We start from the raw sequence: 25,727 nt of genomic DNA, 5'->3' as shown, positions 1-25,727 counted from the left end.
CTAGGAGCTGAGGGGATACGTCAGACATGGGAGGGAGGAGAGCCCCAGAGCTAGGAGCTGAGGGGATATGTCATGTTTCTGAAACGTCTTCCTGCTCTAGAACTTTCTGATTCTAGAATCTATGCATAAGAAAGAAAACATGTTGTGTTCTCTCTGTGTCTGTGTCTCTGTGTCTTTCTCTGTGTGTCTCTCTGTCTTTTTTCTGTCTCCAATTTTCTCTGCATATGTGTGCGTGTCTGTCTTGACTGAACCTACACATGCTAGGCAAGCATTCTACCACCGAGTTATATATACTCTAGCCAGCTCTTTCTTCCCTGTTCTCTGTCAGTTCCTGAAAGCGTGGCCGTATCTTGACCCTGCAGGTGACAGTCTCCTGCAGTGTTTCTCACTGTCCCCTGCCTTCCTTCAGCTATTTGCCCCTGAGGGCATCCATGCCCAGGCATCTCACAGGGGAGGGATGGTAGGATTGAAAGAACAGAGGTTCCTGGAGAAAAGTGAGCTTAGAATGCTACCCAGTGAGCAAGGAGTTTATCAGCTGCTCATGGTTCCGTATCCCAACCAAGGTAGAAAGAACTAGAGGTGAGCCATAGGCTCAGTAGCTTCATATGACGCCCAGGTGCCAGTATGTTCCTGATGTTGGCACTGCTATGAATAGGAGAAAAGTCAGGGCAAGGAAGGTATAGCTTCTGTCTGTGCAGCCTCCAGGCCTTTCCCCCTGCGTGTGTGGCTGCACTGAGATCAGGCTCAGTGTCTGAAGGAAGGGCTCTGTGTGTGTGTCTCTGCCTTCCTGGGTGACGCTTGCTGTCTCCCTCTAATACAGCTAACTCATTACCTGCTGTGCTTACCTTGGGCTCCCCTGAATGGGAGGAAGAGGAGGAGATGGATCTTCGGGCTCTCAGGGAGTTGAGGCCCTTCTCCAACCCAGAGCTGGGGCTGACAGACGCCCTCCAGTGCCTCAACAGCAATGACTGGTGAGGAAGGACCTTCACTCTATGCTCTGTGGCTTGGTCTGGGTAGGGGTGGTATTTAGGAGAGCTACAGAAGATCTCCTGTCCCCAACTTCCCTGTTCCCTCACCCCTTAGGGTCTGCTGCCGTGGAAGGGGTGTATGTGTGTGTGTGTGTGTGTGTGTGTATGCGCACATGCACATATGTGGGTTCATATGCCTGGTACCTCTGACTTGTACATGCCCTGGGCCCTTCCAAGTCTGCCTGTGTACTGTTCTGGGACACGTTAGAGTCAGGCATGGTTGGTAGGAATCTGAATACAGAACAAAGAGAACGACGGAAGTCAGAGCTGTATTCAAGTTTAATTTATGTGTTTTAAAACAGGGTCTCATGTATCTCAGACTGTTTTTGAACTCAGTGAGAATGACCTTGAACTTCTGTTCCTTCTGCCTCTGCCTCCTGAGTGCTGGGATTACAGGCATGTGCTACCACTCACAGTTTACGTGGTGGGAACCAAACCCATGACCTTGTGCATATTAGGCAAGCATTCTCCTAACAAAGATATATCACCATCAAAATCAAGTTTAATATGAGGGGTCCCCCCCCCCCATGATGCAAATAGTCACTAGTAAAACAGTGACTGGTGGCCTAGAACACTTGCAGAAGCCTTCTAATCTTTAGGCCCCATTTAAAACAACTTCTTAGCATTGTCTGTCTTGTGTCAAAGACCCGAACAGATCCTGGGTGGCCAGAGTGGAGGGCCAGCCAAGAGTCCATAAAGCAGCTTGCATTGACCAGCTAGCTAGGATTCCAAACTAGGGTGTTACCCCTAGAAACCCTGCTTCTGAGGCCTTGGAATTACACCCTGCTGGGATCTGTCTGCAGAGAAACAGGACACCTCCCTCCTCCCCTCCTGTGACAGGCCTGGCCTTGCTTCTCAGGCAAATGAAGGAGAAAGGCCTGGTGAACATCCAGCGCCTGGCAGCTTGTCACTCGGAGGTCCTCGGTACGCGGCTGCATGATGTGTCCTTGGCAGTGACTGCGGAGGTGAGGCCTACCCACAGCTTCTGTACTTTGTTTCTTCCCTAATCCATACATACCCTTTCCCTGTTCAGGTGTGTTACACAGCAGCCGTGAGAGACTATGGCTCTCTGGAGCTTGTTCATCAGCCTCCAGCTGAGGTGGGAGTTCGCTACCCATCCCTCAGGTGCCAGCACTGAGAACTGGGCTTTCTTTATCTTACAATCTTCAGGAGTTGAAACACTTGGAGTCATGCATCCCTATTTGTCACCGTCCATTGTTTTCTGTGCTTGCAATGTCTAAGGAAAGATGGAGTGTTCTGGGTTGATTCTCAACCTCAGGGCTGGCATAGCATTCCCCAAAGCTTGGATCTCAGCCTAGGTCCTGCTCTGAAAGACAGTAACCTGAGCTCGATCCCAGTAGAGGCCACTCTACAGCCTTGGGAACAGAGTGTCCTAGAAAGGGTGGGAGGGTTGAGATGCAGGGGAGATCATGTTGACTCTTGACTGGACCGCGTCACGGGGTTGAGGGTTGGCTTCTGCCTCTGCAGCATGAGTGTGCTGTGCAGAACAGAAGTGGGCCATTTCTGTGAACGTACTGCATTAGTTATCTCCTTGCTACTGTGGCAAAACTCTAGAGAGAAGCACCTGGAGGAAAGATTTATGTTGGCTCACAGTCTCTGGGGGATTTCAGCCCGTCACGGCAGGGGAGGCGTGGCAACTGGGAATGCTTCTGTGCATGGTGGTAGGCGTGCATTGTGTACCTTATTCGCATAATGAGCAGATAGAGCTAGCAGAGAGCCCAGTGGAAACAGGGGCTGGGCAAGGGGGATGCTCATGGTGACCCACTTTCATTGGTTAGGCTCCATCTCCTGAATGTTCCCCATCTTCCTAAGGCAGTACCGCCAACTTGGGAACAAGTGTTCACAGCATGGACCTGTGGGAGACATGGCAAATTTAAAGAAAATATACAAATTTCAGACTGTTGAAAATGGAATTATTAGTTCCAATGATAGTAAAGTAGGTATGATCATGACAGCATGGGATGATCTGACCAAAGATGCTGAAGGTTTTTACATTCCAGGGTGGCAAAGGATGAGATCAGGGCCTTGGCATGTGTGAGGGAGTGGCAGAGGGGGCCACACAGTGTCTTCAGAGCCCTTGGAAAGGTACAGCTGACCCGGAGGCCCCTTCTCTCTCCAAGGTCACCAACCTCCGCTCCAAGGTATCCCGCCTGGCCATCAGCACCCTGGGAGACCTCTTCTGGGCATTGAAGAAGAACATGGACCAGGAGGCTGAGGAGATTGTCCGCTGCCTTCTGCAGAAGATGGGGAACACCAGCGAGTTCATCCAGCGGGCAGTCAACCGGTCTCTGGGCGCCATGGTGGAAAACGTGACCCCTGCCCGTGCACTGGTGGCCCTCACATCTGCGGGTGTCTAGTATGTGCTGTCTCTGTGTGTGTGTCAGGGGACACTGGTGGCTCTCACATCTGCAGGTGTCTTGTATGTGTGTGTCAGGGGAAAGGGCCAAGCATATGGAATAAGCAGAGAAGGATAGGAGAGAGGGACAGGGAGGAAGGAAGCGGAAACTTAAGGGTCTTTTGGGATGCTGTGTGTGTGTTTGTGTGTGTGTGTGTGTGTGTGTCTATGTCTGTGTATGTCAGCATGCTGAGACATCCATGCTAGGCTTCACCAAAAGTGCCTTACACATTTGGCAGAAGGAGCAAAACCCTGTATCCTGTGGGCTCCTGCTAACCTTCCTAGGCAGTCTTTAGAGAATGTGGTAAGCATGGCTGGAAGGAGAGGATGCTGTTGTTCTGCATAGGCTGGGAAGTGCATGGTGGTCATGGTAACGCTTGGGAGACAGGGATGTAGAAGCAGCCTCAGCTGTGCCCTTGGGGCTCCTGCCCCTCTCACGGGAGCTGTGTTTCTTTCTGATGAAATGTGGACCAGAAACAAAACTGGCCTCTCTCAGGGGAAAGAGGTGAGCTACCGTTAGACCCAGATTTACCTCTTCTCAAGTCAAAACCAAATTAGTAAGAGAACCAAAGACATTTCCCAAGCCCTACCTTCCACAACACAGAACGCCTCCCTACTTCTGCAAGTCACTCATCACTCTGAGGCATGCACCTCTCAGCCTACCTAGAGCCCCCTGTACCTGCTGGCAGACCCTGGCTATTGTACCAGTAACTGTGGCTGAGTATCGGCTGCTCCTGAGTGCCGTGATCTGGATTCTCTAGGCCTTTGCTTCCTCAGCTGGTGGAGATAATAATGGCGTCTGTCCCCTGTGATGGTTCTGAGGTGTCAAGGACTAGCTTCATGAGACAGCCTCTAGAACAGTGCCTGCTTCACCTAACACTACTGAACCCTGGATGTCGCCGAGTGAACTTGGGAGAAATGAAGTCTAGCCTTTGCTAGACTTTTCTCTATGCCTCAGCTTCCTCTCCTGTAGTATGATGACAACAGCGGCTCACTCTTGTTGGGAGATGATGGTGAGCCTGGCGTGGCACCTGATAGAGGGTGTGACAACTGATCATGGACAACAAGGACCAGCGTAGACTGTCTTCAGATGCCTGGGTTCGAGTCTCCGAGTCCCTTGGCTTATGTGCAGACTCTGCTTTAGAGGCAGTGTGTGGATTTGTGGGTCACACTGAGTAGGGAGGGCTCTGGTGTTCTCCACTATGTGCACAACAGTGGGGACTCCGTGGATGTGTCTGTGCATGTCTGTGAGGAGCATACCAGTGCTGCCTGGTTGTCAGTGGGCACAGACGCCTTGTTTTGGGAGAGGCAACACTCTGATGGGTTTCTCTCACCAGAGGTCAGGTTCCACCCATTAAATGGCCAGAAGTCTACCTAACGGTCACCAAGCATCACTCAAGTGCTGAGTACCAGCAGGAGCCTGGGAGATGCAACAGAGGGTGACGTGGTTCCCGATTCCAAAGACCTGACAACCTGACTGGGGGTGGGGTAGAAAAGCACAACTATACTTACCAGGGGACCTAGCAGGTGCCAGCTCAGAGTGAGCATTTAGCTCTGCCTGTGGGACTAAAGAAGGAACAGCAGACGCTGGTTGGGAAGGGGTTCCCTGAGTGGAATAAAGATGGCTACCCTCATGTACAGACTGGAGTGCCTGGGCTCACGAATGCCCTGGAAATGGTGTTTATAGGCCTCTTTGGGGACAATCAGCTTCAGGCAGCTGTTCTTCCCACTCCCATTGATGCTGTGATCAACTTTAGCCCCGTCATTAGGAATGACTCCTCAAAGGCCAACCCCTTGCCCCAGTCATATGAGGGAGATTTTGAAGTCATGACTGGCATGGACGTGGGTCTATTGTTTGCAGTTACAGATCTGCATGTGTGTTAGTCTGGGACCCTCACATCCCCACCCAGTCACCAACCTCTTGGCCATGGTTGTTTTCTTTTAGCCACCGGAACCCCTTAGTCCGGAAATGTACCGCCAAGCATCTCTCGGCCGTCCTAGAGCAGATTGGAGCAGAGAAGCTTCTCTCGGGCTCCAGAGACAACACAGACATGCTGGTGCACAACTTGGTGAGGCTGGCCCAGGACTCTAACCAAGACACCAGGTAGGTCAGGACTCGGGACTGGGTGTGTGGCCAAGGCAACAAGCCACCGGTCAGGACCTGGCCTCACAGCTCAGTGTCCTCAGAGTTTAGCAAAGGGACGATCAGATAGATGGAGGTGGATTCTTTCCTTCCAGCTGTGTTCTCGGTTCCCCCCAGTATCATGGTCAGCCTGTCAGCTTAGTGGTTAAGAGCACTTTCCCAGGGAGGGGATGTATGGCTGCTCTTATGTTTATGGCCAAAGCTGCCCATAGTGTCTTGTTTATGCTTTGAGATAGGCTGTGGTCGGGTACATCTGAGAAGTCTTCCAGGGAACCCAAATTCGATTCCCTGTACTTACAGTGTACGGCTTACAATCACCCACAACTCCGGGAGTTCTGCCATTGTGTATTGAACTCTGCAGTACCTGTGCACACACATATGCTTTGACAAACATACATACACATAAATTTTAGAAAATCTTGAAAATAAGATACATGTGAAGAATATTACTTAGCTTGGAAAGATGATTAATAAGAAAGTGAAAAGTCTGGAAACAAGTTGCCTATGAATTCTGCTATCTATTAAAATGTAAATGCATAGGAAAAAAAAACCTAAGAAAATATATAAAAATTTAATAGTGATTTCCTCTTGGTAATGGCATTATGGATGATGTTTATTCTTTTATGAATCTAATTTTTAACTGGGTAGGGATTGCTTTCCTAATTAGAAGTATGCAAAGCTCTCCTATTATAATTGGGAAAGTTGTCTAAAGCTGTAGAGTGAATTTATTAGCCCCTCAGTGGTTGTTTCTTCATTTGTTCTCTCCCCGGTGGCAGGTTTTATGGCCGGAAGATGGTGAATATATTGATGGCAAATGCAAAGTTTGATGCCTTCCTGAAGCAGTCCCTGCCCTCTCATGACCTACGGAAAGTCATGGCAGCCATCAAACAACGGGTGAGCTGGTGGAACTCAAGGGGTCGACTCAGCCCTCCTGTAGGTCAGGGGAATGAGTCTGGGTTCCAGAGGCTTCCATTTCAGCATGACTATTGACCGGTGGCTTAAATGTGCTTTCTGTCTCTAGTGCTTATACTGGGGTCTTTCCCAGTGTGTCTCAGACTCTGGGACCTCCCTTCCTTCTTGTCTTAAGTGGAGATTGCAGTCTCTACCCACCTACCTTCAGATTGTGACCTGGGGGTGCTCCGAGATGGAAGGCTTATTTATCATTCTTGTTATGCTTTATACTGGTATGTCACACCCCTTTGGCTTACACTCTGTCTGTTTCTCAAGGGAATACAAGACAATCACGAACTCCCATCTGCCAAAGGTCGAAAGGTGTCGAAGAGTCTGGTGGTGTGTGAGAACAGGCTGCTTAGTCACGAGGGGTATGGCTATTCTTATGGCTCTGGGGACCCATGACCAAAGCTGCCAATGGTGTCTTACATGCCCATGGGGATTGGCTGTGGACTGGGGCATGTCTGAAAGCTGCATCTCTGCAACTGGGTTTCATCCATTGCATCTGTAATGGATGGATTTGTAGGGTACAGTCTCCCCCCTACCTCTTAGACCCAATTCTGGCTTGGCAACATCTGCCAGAGATATTGAGTCCAGGAGACTGCGATTGTGCTCTGTCGGACTCTCTGTTTAAACTCAGCATCTCTTTGTTCACTTAAGTTAGCATGTCCTTTAGCTGCTAGGTTGGTCAGCATGGGGCTAGTTCTGAGGCAAATCTGGACACAGGCAGTCAAGGAGACCTGGCCTGAGGGCCGGAAGGTGTGTACTGGGAACAGAACTAAGCAGGAATCCTCTGCTTGAAATGTGAACGCTTCTGCCACGTCCTGACAGGATTATAGCTGACCATGGCAGGATGCCTGGGAAGGTCCTGCTGAGCTCTTCACTGACATCCTGTACCCTCCTACTCAACTCCCACTCCCTAAACTAGATCAGCTCCCAGCTTTCCTATCTTCATGCTTTCTTTCTTTGCTGTGTTCTGTCTTTGCTTATCCTGAGTATCCAGGACTTGTGCGTTGATTCTCTAAGATGCAGCTTGCCTGTCACCTTCTCCCAGACACCCTCTGACATGGTGCTTCCGTATTCTCAGGGTGGACAAGCTGCCCCCACCCCTTCTTCGTTCTTCTGTCTCCTCTCTATTTGTGAGATGTTTAAGGCAAAGACTGTGCATCTCTTTGTTCGCAGGACCCCAACACAGCTGTTGGTATTCAGTAGGCAAGAATGCGAACAAATGATAGAGTGGGTGATATTGGAGCCTGTTGGGTGGGACCTGGGTGTAGGACAGGAGCTCTGAGACCCTGGCTTTGAACTAAGTGTGGGAGGTGGGAATCCTGGGTGGAGCTTCTCATGCAGGCTCTGATGGGCATACGATCCCGATGTGAGGCAATCCCGATGTGAGGAGCAGATATACTCTCTGTTCCTAGAGGCAGGATACGGGAACCAACAGAGGTGGGATGGGATGGCTTCCAGAATCTTGAATCCCCCTTATCCTTAGGTTACATATATTCTAGCTGGGCTGGTGGCGGGCTGGGCTTCTCTGTGGCAGAGCACTTGTCTAGCATGCACGAGACCCTGGGTTGATCCCCTCTCCCTCAACACTTGGACAAGTCATCTGTCCATGGTACGCTCTCATCCTGCCTACCCTCAACTCTTTACACGTCCTCAGAAAGGAAAAGGTAAAAACCAGGAAGAGAGAACCTTGCTTTGAAGAAAAAGAGATGCCCAGAGTCTTCAAGTGCAGTGTCCCCAAGCAGCATTTTTAGAAGAGAGGCAGAGGTTGGTCTATGTTGTAGGAGACACACTGTTTCTGTCCTACCTGGCAGTGGGATGCAGCTTGGGATGAGAGATGTGTTCATCCCCTGGGCTCTTCCCCAGGGGTCAGCCCCTGCTTCCGTCTAGGCTTGGCTCCAATGGCCCACCGCTGATGGTGCTACGCTCCACCATGCGGGGTGGTGTGGAGATGGCAGAGCAGCTGCAGGATCTGACCAGGCTGTTGGAGGCCAAGGAGTTCCAGTCTCGGATGGAAGGCGTTGGGAAACTCCTTGAGTACTGCAAGACCACGCCAGAGCTCGTGGCTGCCAACCTAGTCCAGGTGAGCACACACACAGTCCTCCCTTACTTCTCCAACCAAATCCAGGTGAACACCCATGCACACCCTCCCTTATTTCTCCCTGTCTGTGATCTGGAGAGCTCTGAACTGATTTGGAGGGATGTAAAGGGAACCCCTAAGCACTCACTTCTCAGATGGTCTTTGTAAAAGAATAGGCAGATGTGGCTGAGGGTTTGAGTGCATCTTTAGAATGCTCAGAGATTTTTCTGGGTGGCTTTCACCCCTCTGCCAGACTTGGGCTACTTTCAGTTCATTATTTGCATAATATTTGATATCAGAGCCTGCGGTTGAACAGTGGCTGGGCTGTAAATGATGGACAAGGTTTCCTGTTTTGCCTTGAAGTGATGCTGACAGGCAGTTGGCAACCTAGGTTAAGTCAAGTTCCCCGCTAGCTGTGTGATCTGAGGAGACTCATTCTCCTCCATGAGCCTTCATTGTTAGTGGGAAACTGGAGAATGAAAACAGCAACAGCAACATGGGTCGCTAAGGTCCCCAGTGAATGACAGTGAAGAGGACCTACCTCAGTGCTCTGGATGATTGACATGTGAAGACGTATCTGTCCCTCTTTTTGCCTGTTTCCCTTTTGAGGAGATGAGCTCTTCATCACTGGGAATGTGCTAGCACAGGTCTGGGGATCCATTTCAGGGATGTGGGAGGAGTCCCAGCTGACTTCTGCCAAGCCCACGAACTCTTGATTTCTGTTCCCTCAATAGGTCTTTGATGCTTTTACCCCAAGGCTTCATGATTCCAACAAGAAAGTGAACCAGTGGGCACTGGAATCTCTCGCACAGATGCTTCCCATCCTGAAAGAGAATATCCACCCCATGCTGCTGTCCCTCATCATCGCTGCTGCAGACAACCTCAACTCTAAGAACTCTGGGATTTCCACTGCTGCCTCCACTGTGCTGGATGCCATGATGGGCAGCCTTGGTGAGCATCCCTCTGCAGTCCCCGCAGGGCTGTAGGGAGTCCCTGCGTCTGGGCCACCACACTCATTGTCTGCTGTGAAGAGACACCATGATCACTGAAACTCTTAAAGGAAAATATTTAATTGGGCTGGCTTACAGTCTCAGAGGTTTAGCTCATTGTTATCACGACAGGAAGCATGTTGGTGTGAAGGCAGACTCGATACTGGAGAGGTAGTTGGGAGTGCTGCATCTGAATCAGCAGGCAGCAGGGAGAGAGTGACACTGGGCTGGTTTGAGCATCTGAAACCTCCTCAAAGCCAGTCCCCCAGTGACACACTTCCTCCAACAAGGCCACACCTTTTTCAAGACAGTTTTTCAAGACAGGGTTTTTCTGTATAGCCCTGGCTGTCCTGGAACTCACTCTGTAGATCAGGCTGGCCTTGAACTCAGAAATCTGCCTGCCTCTACCTCCCAAGTTCTGGGATTAAAGGCGTGTGCCACCACCACCGGGCTAAGGCCACACCTCTTAATAGCGCTACTTCCTGTGAGTCTGTGGGGACCATTTTATTCAAGCCACTACACCCATTTTCTTGTGTGTGGGTCAGCTGAGTTGCAAACAACTCTGGTGAGTATGTCAGAGGCTGTATAGAGCAGGTACTGACATTGTAGGGCCTCCAGGTGTCTGGCTGGAGGCTTTCCTATGTTCTGGTTATGTCTTTGCCAATGTTCTATTGCTGTCAAGAGACACCATGACCATGGCAGCTCTTATAAAACAAAGCATATAAATGGGGCTAGCTTATAGGACAGAGGGTTGGTCCATAATCACCTTGGTGGAAAGCATGATGACACACTGGCAGACATGGTGCTAGAGACGTAGCTTGAGAAGCTACATCTGGATCCTTGGGCAACCTGAGGACAGAGACACCAGGCCTAGCTTGAGCTTTTGAAACCCCAAAGGCCACCTCCAGTGACACACTTCCTTAACAAGGCCACACCTACTAATCCCTCTCTAGTAGTGACACTCCCTAATGACCAAGTATTCAAATATATGAGTCTACAGGGCCATTCTTATTCAGACCGCCACAGTCTACTAGGTACTGCATGGTCAGGAATGGAGGCAATGAGAGAGGGCCTGACCTAGCTTTCCCTAGTCAGTGACAAGAGGAAAACTACTTTCACAGGGCCACAGGGCACTGCAGGGGTGAGTGAGGAGTGCTTGGCAAGCCTCATCTGTGCCAGGGGTTGGTGACTGACTGCAACAGAGGAGCAAAGAACACAGCAGGAAAAGCACAGTGGGCAGTCATCATCCGAGGCAAGAGCTTATCAGTCAAATGCCCTCAATAGGATCTCTGCTCAATTCCCCAGTGTCAGGGGGACTTTTTGGTGCATCTCCTGTTCCTTTCCTGGCTAGGTGATATTCAGTATATCCCTAGAGGATTTAAGCTTAAAACTTAAGGGTCTCCTGAGAAGGTAGTCCCCGAGTAGGGCTGGGCCTGTGTGAAGGAACTTGTTATCTGAAGACTGCCTTTGCTGTGTATCTGATGCAAGGTGGCACCTGGCTGCTGGCATTCACAAAGTATCCTGGGGAAGACACACCCCTGGTGTACTCACCTTGCCTCCTTCCCTATGCCTTGGCCAGAACCCAGTTCCTGGGCCTGGGACAGCAAGCTGTGTCCTTGGCTAGAGCCACCAGGAGAAGTTTCAGTTACAAATCAAAGGCCTGGTCAAGTCCCTTTTTGTCTCCTGAGTTCATAAATATTGTCAATTTCCACATTTTTATCTCGGAGGAAATTTATGATTTGCTGAGTTTGTTGCTGTGGAACAAACAATACAAATCCGGGCCCTAAATTACAGCTCTCTCCCTGCGCTGCTCTGAGTGAGTGAGATTGCTGTTGCCAATAATCAAGGCTCTTGGTAAATCACGCCAGGCCCTGGATTTATTGGGAAAACCTACACAAAGCAGAATAACGGGCTTTAGGTATTTGAGGAGGATGAGCACTCCTGTCAGGGGAGAGGGCTCTTTTAACTCCCCCTGCAAGGGTCTTAGGTTGCTCTGGGCCACCAGGCCAACCTTCCTTAGCATGGAAGAGCCTGGCGCTTTGGACAACAAAATTTACTGTCTCCCATAGTTATAAGACTCAGGTGCCCTCTTCCCAAGGACCTGCTGTGCCCACCTAGGGTGAGGACCCTGAAAAGCAGTAGGCTTGGGAGTAGCCTGTGTATTAATCTGTTTCTGCTGCTATAACAAAAATCTCCAAGGCTGGGAAGTTTACGTTAAAAAAAGAATTTTAATTTATGGTTCTGGAAGTCCAAGAGCATGGTACCAATTTCTGATCAACTTTCATGGAGCCCTCATAGTGAAATGGGACCACAGTGGTGATGACGCCACAACGGTGATGACGTCACAATGGTGATGACGTCACAGTGGTGATGACGTCACAATGGTAGATGGTGTCACTATGGCAGGATCACGTGAGGAAGAGATTATACACTTTTCCTCCAGGAAAGGTGATTGCGCTCAGTAAATAATTTTTTTTTAAAGATTTATTTATTACTATACATAAGTCCACTGTAGCTGACTTCAGACGCACCAGAAGAGGGCATCAGATCTCATTACAGGTGGTTGTGAGCCACCATGTGGTAGCTAGGACTTGAACTCAGGACCTTTGGAAGAGCAGTCAGTGCTCTTACCCGCTGAGCCACCTCGCCAGCCCCAGTAAATAGTTTTCAGTGTGAGTACACAATTTCAGACTCCAGGACCCACTTCTCGTGTGTCATGGCAATATACGTAGCTAAAACCCCAGTGTTCCTATGGAGGGATGGTGATGGGAGAATCCTGGGAAGCTCAGTTAGTCTAGTGAATGGAGTGGTTAAACAAGAGACCCTGTCTCAAACTGGGTAGAAGGCAAGAACTGATACCTGGAAGTTATCTCTGACCTATCCACACATGTGTGTGCATTCATGTGAGCACACACATGCACACACACACACACACACACACCATACCACACACACACACACACACACACACATACACACGCACACACACGCACACTCCACACATGCTCGCACACACACATGCATACACACGTACACACACGCACACATGCACATACACATACACACACCACACACATGCACACATACACACACATACACATGCACACACACACACTCATATGCATACATACACACACATGCACATGCACACATGCACACACATGCACACACACATGCACACACACATGCACGCACACCCCCACACGTACACACACGCGCACACACACGCACATACACACATGCACACACACCCCACACGTACACACACATGCACGCACACACACACACGCACACACATGCACACACATGCACGCACACACCACACACATATATATGCACACATACATGCACGCACACACATACCCTGCACACACCACACACACACACACACATGCACACACACACCCAACCCCCACTCACACACATGCACACACATGCATACACACCCCCCATCCCCCCCCACACATGCACACACACACACACTTTTTAATTTATTTAAAGAACATCAATTCACTTCTCGAGGCCTATATTAATCTTCACGGGCAATGTTCTTAATGATCTCATTACTTTATGCTAACTTCTACTTCCTGAAAGTCTTACCACTTTCCAACATTTCCAAACTGAGAACCAAGCTCCTAAGACAGAAACCTTTGGAGATCAGCATACTGCAAGCAGGGTTTCAGCCATATAGTTCTCCCGATTGGGACAAAGTCCTCTTGGATACAGCTGGAAAGAGCTCTTCTGGTCCACTAGCCAGAGGCTCTAGTATAGGGGGAATGATGCAGGTGTGTGTGTGTGTGTGTGTGTGTCTGTCTGTCTGTCTGTCCATCTGTCTGTCTGTCTGTCTTCTGTACTGCTTAGATCAGTGCTGAGGTTTGGGATGGGAAGGTGTTGGCCTCAAAGGTCCAAGGGAGCCCTATAAGTCCTTCACAAAAGTTCCTGTGGAACCTACATGATGCTGCGTGTTATCTTGACTCTGAGTATGGTTCTGTTCGAGCAGGCTGGGTGGGTTTACTATGATACACACCTTCTCAGTCCTACCAGCAATGTTGATCCTGAAGGTGTTCCTGACCATAAAGTGACAAGCTTAAGGATTTAGGTTAGTGACACGGAGCATTTAATCACCTCTAGTGAGTGACAATGGTAGAAGAACCATGTTAACCCCAGGAAAGGTTGTCATCTGCCTAGAATGAGCTGAGCTTAGCCCAGGTGATGAGTAACCAAACTTCCTACTGCCTAGGAGATTGGGTGATAGCTGCAGAGCCTTGGGCAGTAGGGACAGAAAGTGGCCCAGCTAAACCTGGTAACTCTAGTCTACTGGACTCCTTATGTGGAGGTGCTTTCTTGCCAACCTGCTTCCTCATGCTCCCCATGGATTCTGGCTCCAGCCTTGAGATGCTCTGTCAAATGCTGGGCAATGCTCAAATGCGGAAGGCCAGAGTGTCAGCACAGCATGCTGCAGTCTGCTTCCTGCTAATTGCAGGGCAGGAGGATCAAGAGCAATGCCAAGCGAGGCTGCTGTCTTCTGGCATGAAGTCCAGATGGTGCGATAATGGGGAGGCTGGCTTTTCTAGAATGAGTCTGAAGACGCTTCTCCATTGTGAGATTCAGGGGTAGCATCAGCCGCAATTAGGAAGCCGTCTTCTTCCTTGGTTTTCCTGAAGGCTGGAAGCTTGGATGGTGTGTTGGTTGATATAACAGCTGCTGGCTTCTGTGGCTGATCCCTTAGGGCTGGGGAAAGGAGACGGGCAGCTTGCTCCCTGGCCTCTGCCCTTCATCACCCACCTCCTGCTTTGGGGGTTTCTCTGAATGAGAGGCTCAGTGCCTTTTTTCCTACTAGACACTGAGACCTGATTTCAGGGGAATTTTTCTGAGGATTAAGGAAGTGCTGGAGCAGACTGGCTGGCCCTGTTGGGCTCTGTTACTGTTGGGTTAGTTGTAGAAGATATTTGCATGATGAAAACCTCAGGCTGCAGACAGCTCTGCCTCCCCGGGGTGACCTTGGCATTCCTGCTTCTCACAGCCTGGAGCAGCTCTCTTAATTTAGCTCAGCCTCTGGCCGGTGCTGGAGAGGCCAGATAAAGCTTGGGGTGCTGGTGGCCTTGGTTCTAGTTTTGCTGTCTGCTCTCTGAGTTTAAATGCCTGTAAATCATATGACTGATGTTGTATTGTTAACAGGCTTAGACTCTGGATTCAGATGTCTCTCCAATATACCAAACACTAAAAACCCCTGCTTTCTATAAGTGTCCATATTCGTCCAAACTTACCCAGCGAAAAGCCACAAGTGAATGTAATTTGGATATAGGCTCTTTCATTTAATTTTACTCAGGACAGACATTGGTGTTATATACCTGTAATCCAAGCTTTTAGGAGGCTGAGGCAGGAGGATTAACATGAGTTTAGGGCCAACCTGCACTATATGTGACTCCCCCCCATCTAAAAAATTCAAAGAGAAAACAAATGAACACTAATTAGTTTTCAATGCTCCTATTATAGGCTCCCAAGTTACTTAAACATAAAAGGCTTTTTTTTTTTTTCTGGCTGTGAAAATCATGCTTGTTAATTACTGAGAAATGGAAACATCTAAAGCATTTGGAAAGAATACACCCATTTATAGCCAGTACCAACCCATAAAGTCGTGTGTGTGTGTGTGTGTGTGTGTGTGTGTGTGTGTGTGTGTGTGTGTTTGTCTGTCTGTCTGTCTGTCTGTCTATATGGGTGGCAGGACAACCTCAGGTGTAGTTCTTTGGGAACTGTCTACCTTGGGTTTTGAGATAGGATTTCTCACTAGGACCCGGAATAGCAAGTTCCAAGGATCCACCTGTTTCCTTCTCCAGTGTTGGAATTCTACATCTCAGGGCACAACACCATCCTAGGCCTTTGTTCCCTGTGTATTCTGGGCATAGAACTCAGGTCTACATGATTGCGTGGCAAGTGCTTTCCCGACTGACCCACTTCCCTATCCCCTAGGAGAGTCTGTTACACACATGGCAATGTGTACAATGGCTTGATGGCCTGTGGACAGTCAACCCAAGTCAGTACCCGAACACTCTACACTCCTCCACTTGGCCCAAGCTGGAGGAAGCTTGACCAAGCTGGTCATCCAGGAAACACTCTGAGGAGGGGAACTGATCCACCTGCCTAAGCTCATTATCTCAGGGCAGCCTGTGGCTCGAGCGAGCGAGCGTCACCAATAGGAAACACTCATGCTCTGATTTGCTTAAACAGATGCCAATCCAAATGTCTAACATCACAATTACATTCACAAATATGCACAGGCAGATAGATCTTCAAGAGCTACACACCGTGACGCAGTCTCAAAAACAAAAACAAAACAAAAACAAAACAAAAAACAAACAAAACTCCTCTAAAGTAAAAGATGCTAAATGTTAAGTTTTTGTTGTTGTTGATCCCCCCCACCCCCCACCCCACGACTCATACAGTTCTGTGGCTTTCCAGTAGTCTGAAGATAAAAATGTCCTGGTGGCCTCAGGGCTTCTCTAAGTGGAACAGGTCTGATAATGCATGGAGATCCCTCTGTCCCTTTGTAGAGAGGACAACCAAGGAGATCAAGGTCTCTGACCAACTAGACGGGCCTTCTTTCTTCTTATAGCACAGACTCTTGTGGTTTTTTCCACTGCACAGCAAATCTTGACCTCCTTGGGAGGCAAAAAGAACCCTTTGGAAATGTGGGCCAAGCTAATGGAGTACTGACTTTAGCCTTTCAAGTATTAGAGTCCAACATCATCACCACCACCACCACCATCATCACCACCTCTCTCTCTCTAATGGAACAGAGCTAACTCGGGGCCCTTGCACGTGCTAGGCAAATATTCTATTGCTGAGCTACCTTAAGCCAGATCAAGAGTCTGGCCTTTTATTTGATTTTTCCATTGTGAGAATTTTAGGACAGTAATAGAACTCATTACAAATAGCAGATATATTATGATTTATAATACGGGGCTGATCCTAAACACTAAGTTAAGCCATCTAATCCTCACAGTAACTCAATGAGAAAGGAGCTAGGGTTATCTCCATTTTATAGATAGGTAAGTCAAGGCATAGAGGAAGGGAAGTAGCTCTTACAGTGTTATGTAGTGAAATAAGATAGAGGCTTTAGATAACTTGCACACAGAATCTATACCCATTCACTATGCTTTCCTGACTCATTAAATCTGAATGTGATCCAAGAAGGTGAGTCTTATAGAGGTGACCAAATCAAAACAGGCCAAGTGTGTGTGTAAACTGCTCTAGCATTCATAAACCAGCCGGGCAGTTTATAGGATGAACTAGTCTATAAACATTTACCAGGCAGGTGTACTCTGAAAGCATTTACTGAGCACATGTACTCAGACAGCATTTTTCAAACACCTATATCCTACAAGTATCTGTAAACTACATGTATCCTGTAAGCACTTATTCGGCACCTGCTGTATGCTAGCTGCTGAAGGAGCATGGGCTGGCTGAGCTGCTGCTTGCTTATTTTCAAGGGCTTCCCAGGAGCACTTCGTTCTGGCCTGGAGGACTGTGCCAAGGGCCAGGAGCTGGGCTGAGCCCTGTGGGAGAGGACTAAAGAGGGAGAAGTGCTTTGCTGTCATCATGCTACATGGGACCACCCACTTATTAAACCCAGGCTCCTCGACCTTGGGCGCTTTACTTTGAGGTCTCCTCCTCTAAACCATACTAAATCTGAAATCCTTCTGTGGTCGTAGCATTAGCATTGGGAGTTGCTTCGGTCAGTGCCTCTGTCCCCACGGACAGATTTCTACATTGTTGCAGGGACAGCTCGGTTATCGGGGCAGGATCCTGATGGGAAGGGTAGCTTTGGGTTCCTTTCCTGTTAGCATACAGGGGCGCGCTCCTGCTTTCTGCTTTGGGCACCCACCTTGGGCTCTCACCAGGGGGTGCTACCTACTCTTGGACTTTCCAGCCTCCAAGCCCTGAGCCAAATATAGTTTTATTGTTTATAAATTTCTCGTTCTGTTTTTCATGGCAGGAGCAGTAGGAAGGTAGCAGGAGACTGGTCTGAGCTGGTGCCTTTGGCACAGACCAAGAGGTGTTGATCTACCCTTATGGGTGCTCAGGCTCTGGCTACATGAGCACAGTTTCCTACCCCCCCGGAGGTTAGCAGGACTCCTTTTTACTGGTTCTGGGCTCCTTGTCTGTCACATAAAGGGCACCAGGAAGTTCTCACTGTGGAAATAAATGACAACTCGGCACGGAGTATCCTAATGACCAGAGTGTGAGTTCAGACTTCCTGAAAGCCTTGACTTCTAATGCTATCTTCAGCCCCGTGATGGCCTTTGTGTGACCATCGAGGAGTGCCTCAGTTCACCCTGAAGCTATAGATACATTTATACTCATTTATCCATGCCCTTTATTGATTGCTAGTGTCAGCATTTGGGTGTCTGTCTTCTGTCTGCCAGTCATTTATCTACTGTCTTTTATCTCAAACCTCACTTTAAGACAATTTAGAAAACTGCAGACTATACGGGAGTAAATGCAGGGCCGTTCGGGAATCAATCAAATGGCTTGAGACCAACCACTGTTCCTCTGATATCCTATGTTCATTTGCTTTTTCAAAAGCTGGTCCCAGGCTGGGATGATAGGCCAGTGGATAAGATACTTGTCACGAAAGTATAAGGACCTGATCAGGTCCCCAGATTGATCTGGATGCACATATTGGTTTTTCCAGCAGGCAAGATGCAGAAGCTTATGGGCCTGCTAGCCTGATGTACAGTGGTGTCGAGTGAGAGAGCCGGCCTCAAATCAGGTAGAAGTCAAGAATGACACATACACATACCCGTACCCACAGACACACATCCATATACACATCTACACACACACACACACACACACACACACACACACACACACACACACACACACATGCTGTGATCTCCAGTAATTAATCCAGCTCCTCATAGGACTCCCTCCTCATGAGGGCATGTGGACACCTAGCGCCATGAGTGCTTCGTGTGTTGGCATAGCTGGGGGTGTCACGGTCACGGGTGTCTCCATCTCTTTCAGATCACCTTTGCCTCCTGCAAGCATTTGCTGGGCGCGTGCGTTTCCTGATGGGTCCTGCGGTGCTGGATGTCACAGATCGCCTCTCAGGTGAGTACCTCTGACCCTACCCAGCCCAGGCAGTCTGTCCATCACTATTCTCTCCTGCATTGTGGTTCCTTTGGTCTCAAAGGCCATTTAAGAATTTTCATAGTCTGCTTTTTCTGTGAGACTCTCCCCATTACCAGGTGACAGTCTTGGTTTTGGTCAAAGTAAAGCACGAATGTAAATAACCAAATAGTTTCTAAGAATGTGTTTATTTCTCCTTACAAACCTGGGTTCCTCTAGCCTACTGAGTACCTTTAAAAAGTCTCTCTCTCTGTGTATGGGTGTGTGTAGGTGTGTGCACATGCACATAAGGAATCCACTTAGGGATTTTTGAGAGAGGGTCTCTCATTGACCTGGAACTTGCAAAGTAAGCTAGGTTGGCTGGAATTTACTTTTCAGTGCTGGGATTATAAAGCACAAGCCATTACACCCATTTATTTAGTTATTCATTACCCTCTATTTATTTACTATTTATCCTCTCATATATTATCTATCTATCTATCTATCTATCTATCTATCTATCTATCTATCTATCTATCTATGTGGTGTATTATTTATTTTCCTGCAAGTGTTATGAAACACCATGACCAAAATCAATGAATGGCGGAGAGAGTTTGTTCTGGCTTATGTTTCTATAGGGATAAGAGTTCATCATAACAGGGGAGGTGTGGTGGGAAGCAGCTGGGACAGGAAGCTGAGAGATTACATAGTCAAATACAAACATGAAGCAGAGAAAGTAAGCTAGAGGTGAGGTGAGGCTGGGAACTTTCACAGCACCCCCCCTCCCGTGATGTGTCTCCTCCAGAAAAGCTGCAGTCTCTCTAAACAGTGCCAACTGGGGACTGAGTGTTCAAGATCTGAGCCAGGAGGTGTTTCTCATGGAAACCAGACATACCCTCCTTTCGTTCGTTTTAGAAACAGCCTATGTAGCCCAGGCTGGCCTCAAACCTGAATTCTCCCTGCTTCGGCCTCCTTACTGTTGGGGGTTAGAGGTATGCTTCCCCACATCTGACTTCTACTGATAAGTGAGGAAGGCCTGGCCCTTCTAGCTAGGCACCGCCAAGCCCATGACTCAGTAGCAGACAACACTTTCATGAGAATTAGAAAAAATGCTGTGCCGGGCAGTGGTGGTGCACGCCTTTAATCCCAGCACTTGGGAGGCAGAGGCAGGCGGATTTCTGAGTTCAAGGCAAGCCTGGTCTACAGAGTGAGTTCCAGGACAACAAGGGCTATACAGAGAAACTCTGTCTTGAACCCCCTCCCCTCCCAAAAAAGAAAAAATGCTGCTTAATTGTCTGGTACCATCCTCTTCCTCCACCTGGATCATGCCCTTAGCATCTGAGTACCTTACATCACCTCCTCTGTCCCTTTCCTCCCATGTTTTTTGGGAGTGCACCCCATGCTAAGTCATCAGTGTGCTGCCTGTCCCAAAGCCCCTCTTCTTGGATGCTCAGGAGGTGCTTGGTCATCACAGGCAGTATCGTCAAGCATTTTGGCGTGACCTCCTAATTCTAGCTTCCCTGTCTTATCTCTTGCCCTTGACCTTGTCTCTGTGTCCTGGTTCAGTCTTCCTTATGTCCCTGAAGAGACTCCTTACCTTCCACCCAGGTGCCAGGCTTCCTCTAAAGATGTGGTGTGAGGGCTGGGAACATCCATGGTGGCCTCAGTGTTGGGGTTGGATGCCTGGGGGTGGGTGAGGATAAGAGCATGGAACTCAGATCACACTGGAGACTGGACACAACCCATTTCTGTTGCCCGAAATCAGTGTTCTGCAGACTAGAGATTCAGCTCAGCGCTGGAGTGCTTGACTATAATGTACAAGGTCCCAGATTCCATCCCTTGCATGGGTGGGGCGGGGGGGCGGTGTGGGGGTGGCAGTGGGTGGGGGGAAGTGCTGGGGACAAAGTTCAGCTGTTAGAGTGCTTGCTTAGCATGCATGGAACTCTGGGTTTGAGTCTCAGCACTGCATAAACTGCACATGGTGACGTAAGCCCTGTGCTTCAGAGGTGGAGGCAGGGGGACCAAAAATTCAAGGCATCCTTCGTTACACAGGGAGTTTGAGACCAGCCTGGGATATGGAAGGCACTGCCACCAACCCCCCCCAACACCCACAAATCATTCAACCAACCAACAACCAACCTAAATACCTTTAAGTAACTTAGGGAGGCCAGAAGTGGGCGAGGAGTCTGACCATAGATTACCTGCTTACTGTTAATATTCCCCATTTCTTTCAAGAGGCCTCAGTCTCTCCTGAGTTCTGCTAATAGCCATTGGCTAGAAAGGCCTATGCCACAGGCATGGGCTAGAATAGCACAGCTCACTAGGGGTAAATCTTTGGAATCACTTCAGCTGTTTTTTTTTTAGCTCACATTTAAAAAACACATTATGAGGGGTTGCTCCCTCATAATGGCTCCCAGAGGGCTTCTCTCTCTGTGCCAGTTTGAGAGACTGACCTGGCCAGTTCACAAGTAGAGTGTCTGTCATGTATGTCTCTGTGCCTGGGAACTATGGCTCCTGGGTGGCTGAGAAGTGAGCCTGTGAGAGAGTGTAGGCTGGGTGGCTGAGGTGGGCAGGTTGTTGTTCTTGATCTTTGGAGGCCAAAAGAATAAATACACCTCATTAAAGAGGGAGCACCTCACCAAAGAGGGAGCACCTCACCAAAGAGGGAGCATCTCACCAAAGAAGGAACACCTCACCAAAGAGGGAGCATCTAATTGTTCAGAGAGCCAAGGTCCACAAGGGTGTAGAGGCAAGCATGATGGGACTGAAGGAATCAGATAGAGAAGGGCTAGTGAACCCATTGGTGGAGGTAGTGTCTTGTCCCTGGACTGGGTTAGAGTTAGGGTTAGGATTTAGGTTGGGGTTAGGGACAGTTCTTGGGATTGCTCTTCTTTTCTTCTTTCTTTTATTTGGTTTTTGTGTTTTGTTTCCCTCATTTTTATAATTGTTTTAAGATGCATGTAACATGGGTTTTTACCACCATCGCCACTTAAAGAGGCTTTTTGGTATGAATATATCCGTGATGTTGTCACTGTTATCACTGCTATCCATGTCTCTTCATCTTGTAAAACTGAAATTCTCACTGGAGAAATCGCTTAGTTATTAAGAGCACTTCCAGAGGCCCTGAGTTCAATTCCCAACAACCACATGGTGGTTCAGAACCATTTGTAATAGGATCCAATGTCTTCTTCTGGTGTGTCTGAAGAGAATGACATGTACTCATATACATAAAATAAACAATTTAAAATAAAAAACCCTGAAACTCTCACCATATGAAACAGTAACTCTCTGCTCCCCTCAGCTCTTGAAACCACCGTTCTGCCTCCAGTCTCTGTGAGACTGACTACTGAGGGCGCTTCATGAGGTGGGCTCCTATACAATTTGTCTTCTGGAGGTTGGCTTGTTTCAGTTAGCACTGTGTCTTCAAGGTTCATTCATATTGTAGCGGGCATTAGAGTGTGTGTGTATGTGTGTGTGTATGTACATTTGTACATGTGTACATATGTAGACCAGAAGTTGATCTAGGATGTTTTCCTCAGTTACTCTCTACCTTTTTATAAAAATACATATTTCCTTATTCTGTGTATGTATTTCTGAGTGTGTGTCTGTGCACCATCCTGGGAGATCACCAATTTTAGAGGCATTGGATCCCCTGGAACTGGATTTACACATGCTTATAAGTCCCCATGTGTGAGCTAGGAACTGAACCCAAGTCCTCTGTAAGAGCAACAAGTATTCTAAGCCACTGAATTAGTTTCCCAGTCTCCATCACCTTATTTTTTCAGACCGAGTCCCTCATTAAACCTGGAGCTCACCAATTTGGGTAGATTGGCTGACCAGACACTTCAGAGAGTCTCTTGTCTTTACTTCTCCACTGCTGGGATTATAGGTGCATCAGTATACACTTATGCCTAACTTTTTAAAAAGTGTGTGTTTGTTGCTCGTGCTTTACTGACTAAACCATTTTCTTAGACCCAGAATGTTCTATTTAACATCTTCAAGGCTCCTTGTAGAACAAGCCTCTCCCAGAGAATGGTTACAGGCTGCAAACCTGCCTTCCCAGCCATCACCTTGACATGTGAGAGAACTGTGACCAGTGGTGGTCCCAGGAGACCTCCCAGATGTGGATGCTGGAAGCTTGGCGTGGTCATGCCAACATTTACATCCCATGATAATGCTGTGGGGCCTGCCAGTTTCCCTGAGAGGGACTCAAAAGTTGTCTGGTTCCCTCCTGTTCCAGAGATCAGAGGGACATCCTAGGTTTTGGGAGATGTTAAGCTGATGAAAGAAGAACCAATTGGGGATTTTTTTTTTAACTTTTTATGATTTATTTTATTTATTTTATGTGTATGAGTACACTGTAGCTGTACAGATGGCCGAGAGCTATCATGTGTGTGGCTGCTGGGAATTGAACTCAGGACCTCTGCTGGCCCTGCTCGCTCCGGTCCGCTTGCTCCGGCATAATTCACTGTAGCTGTCTTCAGATACACCAGAAGGTGCATCTCATTACAGGTGGTTGTGAGCCACCATGTGGTTGCTGGGATCCGAACTCAGGACCTTTGGAAGAGCAGTCAGTGCTTTTACCTGCTGAGCCATCTCACCAGCCCCCAATTGGGGATTTTAAAAGCTCCGGACTAGGGTTTGAGACATGGGGCTCCTCGAGTTTGGAGGAGAGTGTGGGCGAAGGCTTTGGAGTTGAGGCAAAGTGGCCTCTGACTCCAGTGAGAAGTCCTGGACCTGAGTCTTGTTTTCGTCCTCTGAACAATGGACTCACATCCATTCTTTTATTGTGAAGTGGGGCCTTGAATTTCCAAGTCTTAGACTGAAGTAGGCCCACATAGTCTTCCAGAACCTTCCAGTTTCTTGGCCTTATAAACTAATGAAACATTGTTCATGCATTGATTACCTTTACTAACACTTGAGCAGATACCAGACAGAGTGGGTAGCCCCAGCCCAGCCTCAGGCCAGGGCAAGCTCTCCATGAAAGCCCAGGAGGCTTTGCTGTCGGCTACAGCCCTGATATCTACTTTGGGTTTTCAGGGTCGGGTTCTGAGATAACTGGGTTCGGGGCTTCTTCACTCGGATGGAGGGTCTATTTGGAGCCCGATGGCTTGCATACACACATCCACCCTCACAGACTGCTGCTTGATTGTAAGGGCAGATGTTCAGATGTTGGGGAGGCCCTGTGAATCTTGTTCCTTGCTGGTGGTTTTATAGGCCAGACTGCTTCTATGGATAGTCGCAATTTCTCTCCCTCTTCCTGGAGTTGCTAGAGTCAGAGTCAGGACCCTGGGACCCTTGACAAGGTAGTCTCTGCTCCCCATCCTCAAGAAGCCAACAATAGAACAAGTTATAAGGAAAAATAGAGACAGGAGATTTATTTAATGTGGCTACACTGGGAGGAGGGACAAAGAGGCCTAGTGGCCTTCCCATCCATCTTTGGGGTCCTGACCTGAGGTTTAGGTAGGAATAGAGGTATACACAGCCACATTGCCCCAGACCAGGTATATTCATGCACATCATTGGCTCCAGTCTTACTGCAGGGCAGTCTAGCAAGGACCAGGGAGACAAGTGCCTCCTGTGACTGGCAACAGTCCTCCAACTTTTCCTTCTATCAGCACAAGATCCCTGGGGAAATTCCAGTTTCTTAGGGGCCATTGTCTCCATAGTTAAATAGTCAAAGAGAGGGTTACAAGTATGTCTCTAGAATAACTTCATTCCGACTGGGTCACACATTGCTACTACAGCATTTCTCGGAATTGGTCTGGCTTTCACAGGTGGCAATGTGGATTTGCACAATGCAATATTGGCTTCTGTTTGTCACCTGCTTGCTTAAGAAACCTGACATTTATTCACAATGGGATCCTAATGATCTTGAAGGTGTGGCTTAGGCCTGTGGTTCCTACTTTATGAACATGAAAAGGTTCAGAGAGGTGGTATGCCTTTCTCAGGTTCACACAGAGGCAGATGGTGGAGCTGGGATCATGACCTACCTCATCCCCCTCACTGGGCCCTAGGGAACACATTATAATTGTCATGGACCTACCTCATTTGCATTGGCTTTGTGGTCCTTTCTTTCATAAAAAATAAAATTGTACTTTATGTCTGTTATAAATACAAACTAATATTTCTTTTCTGATGTTAAAATAAATTAGAACATTTTAACGGGCCTCTGAATGTCACAGGGCTTGAGCACAGTGCCTAGGTGGGAAGTAAGCCCTGCTGGGGGTGCCTGTCCTTCGGAGGAAGGAATTGGTGATGCCAGCGATGGGAAGTGAGAGTGTGCAGCTCAAATGACCTTCCCCCTTTTCTTTGTGACAGTGCTGGTTGTCTCAGTGTACCCCCGAAAGCCTCAGGCTGTGGAGCGGCACATCCTTCCAGTCCTCTGGTACTTCCTGAACAAAATGACCGGCAATGGTGTGCTGCCTGGGCGTGGCGGGAACGTCCGCGCAGCGGTGTGCAGGCTGGCCAGGAACCTTCAGGAGCAAATGGGGTCCCGCCTGCAGGACTTCGCTGCCAACCAGCCCCAGCAAGTCCTCAAGACACTCCAGGGACTTTTAGCCTCTGAATCTCTGGGGGCCAACGACAAGGTCACCAGTGGAGGAGTGGCCCCTGACATCCAGATGACTGGAACCACCTGTCCCCAACAGCTGGAGTAAAGATGGGGCTGAAATGGGCAATTATTATTTTTTACCTTATTTTATTTTTATGCTGGCGTCACCTCATGACCTACTCTCCCCCCTAGGAGCCCCAATGTATATAGTATATTTTGAAGTAGAAATAAAAGAATCGCTTATTTTTCTAAGGTTTTCTTATCTTACTTTTTTTTTTTTAACCACAGAGAAATTTCTAGTAGATAGGTTTATGAAACATGGCAATCTTGAACCTAGTTTTAGATAAGATAGTGACAAATAGCTGGGGAAGGGCCACCTGGGCCCACATGTGGCAGGAATGCTGCTCACTCAGATGTGGTCTGTTTGTCACTGACTTGATTAGAAGT

The 25,727-nt window shown here is 48.4% G+C and overlaps 1 protein-coding gene across 3 annotated transcripts in view; it reads left to right on the top strand.

Moving 5' to 3' along the window:
• Togaram2 (TOG array regulator of axonemal microtubules 2) overlaps nt 1-25,404 on the top strand; it is a 41,682-nt gene extending 16,278 nt beyond the window's left edge. For all 3 annotated transcript variants that reach the window (XM_031356098.1, XM_031356099.1, XM_031356100.1), the window contains 10 exons: nt 821-971; nt 1,888-1,993; nt 3,170-3,405; nt 5,390-5,548; nt 6,364-6,481; nt 6,815-6,909; nt 8,435-8,627; nt 9,359-9,575; nt 18,644-18,730; nt 25,049-25,404. In XM_031356098.1, the coding sequence (XP_031211958.1) occupies nt 821-971; nt 1,888-1,993; nt 3,170-3,405; nt 5,390-5,548; nt 6,364-6,481; nt 6,815-6,909; nt 8,435-8,627; nt 9,359-9,575; nt 18,644-18,730; nt 25,049-25,386 (1,700 nt within the window). In that variant the 3' untranslated portion in view covers nt 25,387-25,404. The remainder of the gene's footprint in view (nt 1-820; nt 972-1,887; nt 1,994-3,169; nt 3,406-5,389; nt 5,549-6,363; nt 6,482-6,814; nt 6,910-8,434; nt 8,628-9,358; nt 9,576-18,643; nt 18,731-25,048) is intronic.
• The last annotated feature ends 323 nt before the right edge of the window (nt 25,405-25,727 follow it).

This window comes from Mastomys coucha, unplaced genomic scaffold (genome assembly GCF_008632895.1).
Source record: "Mastomys coucha isolate ucsf_1 unplaced genomic scaffold, UCSF_Mcou_1 pScaffold6, whole genome shotgun sequence".
NCBI lineage: Eukaryota > Metazoa > Chordata > Mammalia > Rodentia > Muridae > Mastomys > Mastomys coucha.
The sequence above is the reverse complement of the archived record's forward strand: the minus strand, read 5'-3'. Positions and strand labels throughout refer to the sequence as shown.